The following is a 6,004-nucleotide window of genomic DNA, read 5'->3' as shown; positions in this document are numbered from 1 at the left end:
GATAATATATATATATATATACTGTGTAAAACATTTTTTTTTGTTTTGTTATTATTTTGAGAGTGGCTACACTTTGTTTAGCATTTCCCTATGAGATTCAGTTTTCAGCATTGACCTTCTCGAGGACTACAGAAGCCGGATCTGACCTTTTTACTTTTAGTGCTTAATCATCTACATTGGAGAGTGGGTACTTGAACTAAATAGAAGCTACGCTTTGTAAGTTTAAATACAAACCCCTGTGAAATATGAAGAAGGAAAAAGTAAAAGTATACAGCAAAAGTTAAAAGTTGGTCTTTTTTCCGTTTGATTTTCTGGAGTTGTAAGCGAAGTGTCGACTGTTACTAAAAATCGTCGCTAGTCTTCTTGCGTCTATTTCACAGGAAATAAAGACGTGGGAAGCAACCTTAATTTCAAGAAATCGACGTGGTAGGCACCTCTTCAAGCACTTCTGTTTTATTCTCGTATTGAGCTTTCTCAACCAAAAATAATAATAGTAAGGAACTACTCCTAGCATTTTTCCTGGAAAGTAACTTAAGGATACACACATCAGTATTAATTGTAGTAACAATCTTGAGGCTTGGGAGGATCTTGATTAGATATGTATTATGCATATGAATGATATTGGAGTAAGAAATTTGTTAGAGTTGAATAATATTGATGACGTAATGGTAATGAATCGAATTAGTTAAAATTTCGTGTAATTTAAGGGCTATACCGCCTATATGTCTAAAATTATTCAAGTCGTCTTCTCCTTTCTTTTTACTTGGCTTTTTTGGCCGGAAGAAGTAGGAGATAAAAAAATTTAAAACGTTGACCATGGGAACTCAACTGCTTCGGTTTCGCTTAAACTCCTCTTGTGCTTACGTTCTTCCATCATTAAATCATCTGACTATTTTGAGTCAAACACTTCATTTCCAAGTTGATGAATTTTGCAGCACAAATGAAGGAATGAAACAGGTTTGAAGCAGCCTTTGCTTTGTTTTCCTTACCTGGTATGACTTTTCGAGCTATAAACATTAGCGGTTGGACAACATGATTTAATGATTGTTATAATTGTAACAGAGGATTCTAAAGAAATACACTAGCTGTAAAGGAATTAGTTGGGTATCAATGAGAATTAAATTGAAAAAAAAAAAGGAGAAAGCGAAAGGTGACAGAAAACAACCAATGAGGAGTTGTGATACAGGGAAAATCGCTGTCATTGAAAAGGATAAATCATCGTATTACAGAAGAAAATGTAAAATACTTACGATAATCTGATAAAGGGAGCGGCTATCTATTGGAGCTTCGACCCAACACCACTGGTCGTCTTCATCACGCGAAACATGAAAGTGGGACACTGCCCCACATTCTCAAGGGACAAATCCTTAATTAACTGCAACACAATTTCGGAAGTACAACTTCATGGAAAAATTGAGGCTCCTTATTGAAAAAAAATTAGCAATTCAACGTAAAATAATTATCAATCTCCACTCCTGAAGCATAAGGGATGAAATAAAACACAAACCATGTGAAATAATGCAGGGAATATATAATATAGGTATGAACAATATCCTTTCTCCCCATTTCAGATCAATGAACTTAAATGCCTAATATACATATGCTGTGAGTCGCAATTTGCACAATGCAAATTTTGACTATAAACGTATATATTGCTGCTAAGTTTGGTGCTGCTATAACTCTTCAACTTCTGAGACCAGTTCACTTCACAAATTGAAGATATGAACATGTGCCAATCAAAATTGATAAACCAAAGGAAGCGACCAAAGTGTTTGCTTCTATCTTCAGCTCTCCAGTTACCACTTCACCGGAGGATGCTCCGTCTAAAGTATTTAAGAAAGGAACTTGTAAAAAGGTTATCTAGAAAGAATAAGCTAATCGAGTGCAGTCTTGTTTCTTCGACCTGTAATTGGTTTAGGTAGGCCATCAAAGATTGGCTTAGTAATGGCTGCAGTAGAAATTGCTTGAAAATCTGGCTTCAAATTCCACAGGGAAGACAATGTACCGCTATCTGAATCCTGCAAATTTGATGTACTTGATGACTTCCTAACTATGGATGCACTGTCATTTAGGAAAGAATCCCCCAAGCCAATAGGAATAGGACTTATTGAACTTGCTTCAGCATCCGCTCCAGAGAGAGCTCGATTAGCTGACTTGGGTCTCAAAGCTAAGCCCTTGCTGCCGACAGCTGAAAACCAGCCACTGTTGCTGTTATCTTCCTTCAACAGCATTTCTGGGGTACGTGTGAAATCAGTCTCCGACTTTTGACGCCTTCTCACTAATTTCTCAAACCATCTATCTGAACCATTGTCTCTGTTGTCTTGTGTAGATAGATGATTGGCAGGAACTCCATTCTCTGACATAAAACCATTAGCTACGCTTTTAGATTTTCTCTGCAGACTAAGTGGTGGATTTGAAAGAGGAGAGGATTTGACAAATGGGCCGTCTTCCAGATAATGTGATCCTCCCTTTCGATACACTGCCATTTCAAATCCTTCAGATGCATGTTTCTGATCTGGTTGTTTAAGCCCATAATAACCTTGTAAGCTGCTCATGGCTGGCGAAACTTTTGACTGGGGAGAGCATTTCAGTTTCAGGGACTGAAACGAATCGAATAAATCAGAGTGTCGACGGCTTGAAGAGGTCTGTTCAGAGCAGCTAGGTCTGAAAAGAAATAAGTCACACTTAGCCACTGTTGCAAATCATAGGGTGAAAAGGTAAAAGAACCAAGGGACAAGCTTTGCATATTTGAAAGAAGGTTTCAGGGTTTTTCGCGTTGAATAAGCCAAATAAATAAAATCAACTTTGCATGTAGTTACACAGTTCTACAAATACACAATGCAGAGGTAAATCAACTTAATAAAACTAAGCAATCCTCATACGCGTAACTTCAACAGGTACATATAACAGTTCTGCTGAAACTTGTAAGTTCAAAAGCATGAGCTTCAGACACAGTTCAGGTTCTCCCCTCAACTTGTCTAGGTCAGATTAGTGATAAATTCCTATGATCTCTCATTATCATATAGTGTTTATATTTTAGTGACTTTGAATTCCTAACCTGAAACCGCACAGAACAAGTTCCCTACATTTTCTCAGGGCCCTAATTCCATCTGCCTCTAGTTGATAGATGACACATATAACATGTTTTTAAGAGATGTCCCATGTAAGACACTAATTCCAAACTTTAAGAAATATCCCATGTAAGAACGCAATTCCCCCTTCAGTATGGATATTTCCTAAATCGAGGGAAGAACTAACTGAACTTGTGAAGGTGAATGACAACAGTTATAAGTGCAAGAAACATCTCGTACGACAACCCAAGTAAGCTTATCAATCTTGAAACAGGAAAAAATAAAAGCATTCTCTTTGTAATTGATATGAATCTCTGCTATTCTCTTTAAAACTAAGGCCATGAGAACATCACGTAAAACAATCACTCACAAAAACACTTATTAAGCATGAATCATCAATAAATAAATCTAAGTACATCAAGCTGATCTCAATTATCAAAAAGAAAAAATGAGCCGAAGTAATCATTCATGAACAGCTTGGTTTCTTTGCCACCCTATCTCTACTTATTTCTACAGCTAGTGTCAAATAATGCTGGCTAGTACTATTTACTATTTTTCAGGAAACTGATTGAAACCACAATCTTTGAACACCAAAACACAGTCCATTAGTGCAAGTGTATGGAAGAGTTCTAATTTGTTAGCTTTACACTTTCACGGGGTTCATCAAACAAAACCTAGACCAAGCACGCCCGGTATAAATTCAGAAGCAAATAAAGGTCGGTTGACCTCAATATACAACACAGGACCAATAAGAGATGGTTCGAGTAGCTAGAGATTAAAGCACAAACATAAATAATAATATGTAGATGGATAAAGTATTAAACTAACAAATAGGGAGTAAATATACTTTGGCGGAGGGGAACATCAATGATTTCACCGTCAAATAATGCTGGCTAGTACTATTTACTATTTTTCAGGAAACTGATTGAAACCACAATCTTTGAACACCAAAACACAGTCCATTAGTGCAAGTGTATGGAAGAGTTCTAATTTGTTAGCTTTACACTTTCACGGGGTTCATCAAACAAAACCTCGACCAAGCACGCCCGGTATAAATTCAGAAGCAAATAAAGGTCGGTTGACCTCAATATACAACACAGGACCAATAAGAGATGGTTCGAGTAGCTAGAGATTAAAGCACAAACATAAATAATAATATGTAGATGGATAAAGTATTAAACTAACAAATAGGGAGTAAATATAATTTGGCGGAGGGGAACATCAATGATTTCACCGTAAATGTCACGAAAACTAAAACTTTGTGCAGCTCGATTTTTGGAAGAAATTTTCATGAACTATATTAACCGGAGTGCAGCAAGTAACTGAAAGCCATGAACTTTGGACCTCATCTCAGCTGGGCACAATACAAAATAGAGGAAGTATACGGATTCCATACCAGTATGCAGTGAAAACAAACAATTAACATAGATTTTATAATAGCAATTGGTCATGCATAAACAAGTAATAAAACACACATCTAAACCAGAAATGCAAAACATAAATTTATAGTTCCTTAGACAGGAAAGTCTTATGTTATCAATAGCCTAGTTGAAAGAGGAAGGAAAGAAACATTATGATTTATGACAGAAAATTTTTGGGCAATACCCTTGTGTGTCTTGACCATTTGATAAGACTGGAGATGGGGGATGCCTCCCAGGTAATGGTATATGAAGTGTTTTTAGAGCAAACATTTGGAGATCTGATACCAGGCCATTTATCCTTTTAATATCAGACACCTGCCACATGCAACAACATAAAATCATCATCCACTTCACATAAACAATCCCCAATAGCAAAATGATATAAGCAGGGAGTGATGCACCTTGCTTCACATAAAAACCAAAGCAAACACAAATTCACAAAAAAACAACGGGTCGCTTTAGCACATTACTGCATGGAATCAGTTACAAAGTTTCAAGAATCAACCCTTTAGCCATCCTAACATTAGGTTTCAAAAGGTAAAAGGCATTCGCAAAATTTGTCACGCCACTAGAAGACAGTGGCGGAGCTAGTTTGGAATTGAAGTGAATCCCCTTCGCTGAAAAACTATACTGTGCAAATAGGTCAGGGTAAAAACTAGTGTGTGTGTGTGTGTGTGTGTGTGTGTGTGTGTGTGTGTTTGGGTTATATATAAGCTGTTGAAGAAATACTAGTAAAGTGGGAAAGGGAGTTCATAAATTGCTTTCGATCACAGGTTCCGTTTTAGTAATGCAATGTACATAACTACCAAAACCAACATTAATTGTCTGTACATAAACTACTCTATAGGATGAAAAATGCATTCAACTCAATAATCAGAAGAGAGAAAAAAGAATGAAATCAGATTAAGTAAAAAGGTAGTATTAAATTTACCTCAACGCCATATCTGATAGCAACACCAGCAAGTGTATCGAATTTGGAAACTGGGTGTTGTATATAACTTGAAGAGGATGTCAGATTATGACTATAATCCCCTCCTCCATTCACTCTCCTTTCCATAACCCAAAAATCTCCCGAATTACAACCCACCAATAAATAAATAAATAAATCCAAAAAACTAACAAAAACTCAATCTACACATTCAGATTCAATAGTAGATGAATTATGTGCCGCATACAAGAAATGGGGGGGGGGGGGGGGGGAGAATGATGAAAAGGGTGTCAGATCTGGTAGATTGCGTTGCCGATCTCGTTGAGGAAAAAGAAGAAAAAAAAAAATGTGAAGAGAGAGTGAATGGGAAAAGGAATAAGGATGATGATGGCTAAAGGCTAATTGTGATTCTTATGACTCTTCGCATCGGCTTTTCAAGAATCTCTTTTTCTTATTTTATTTTACTAGTACTAGTATTTGTTTTTTCTATAATTTTCTAATTTCTACAATATAAATAAAAGAATAATAGGAGTAGTTCAACTCAAATTACAAGGCTAGCCTATGAAATTTCATATATTGCAACA

General features: G+C 36.4%; 1 protein-coding gene across 1 annotated transcript; it reads right to left on the bottom strand.

The window, feature by feature from the left end:
- Positions 1 to 1,511: 1,511 nt before the first annotated feature.
- On the bottom strand, positions 1,512 to 5,803 carry LOC104108107 (uncharacterized). Its single transcript, XM_009617086.4, has 3 exons — positions 5,424 to 5,803; positions 4,677 to 4,807; positions 1,512 to 2,664 (listed from the first exon to the last, which is right to left on the bottom strand). The coding sequence occupies exons 1-3, from the start codon at positions 5,547 to 5,549 to the stop codon at positions 1,875 to 1,877; spliced, it is 1,047 nt and encodes a 348-aa protein (XP_009615381.1). The 5' UTR covers positions 5,550 to 5,803; the 3' UTR covers positions 1,512 to 1,874.
- Positions 5,804 to 6,004: the final 201 nt, after the last annotated feature.

The sequence above is a fragment of the Nicotiana tomentosiformis genome, chromosome 4 (genome assembly GCF_000390325.3).
Source record: "Nicotiana tomentosiformis chromosome 4, ASM39032v3, whole genome shotgun sequence".
Taxonomy (NCBI): Eukaryota; Viridiplantae; Streptophyta; class Magnoliopsida; order Solanales; family Solanaceae; genus Nicotiana; species Nicotiana tomentosiformis.
Note: the sequence above shows the minus strand (reverse complement) of the source record. Positions and strands in the feature narration are given on the sequence as shown.

Excerpts from the sequence above, each read along its gene's own strand:
- LOC104108107 (XM_009617086.4), bottom strand. The coding sequence starts at position 5,549 with ATGGAAAGGAGAGTGAATGGAGGAGGGGATTATAGTCATAATCTGACA. Across the intron at positions 4,808-5,423 it reads CTATCAGATATGGCGTTGAG|GTGTCTGATATTAAAAGGAT; the intron begins GTAAATTTAATA and ends TGCATGTGGCAG. Across the intron at positions 2,665-4,676 it reads AATGGTCAAGACACACAAGG|ACCTAGCTGCTCTGAACAGA; the intron begins GTATTGCCCAAA and ends ATTTCTTTTCAG.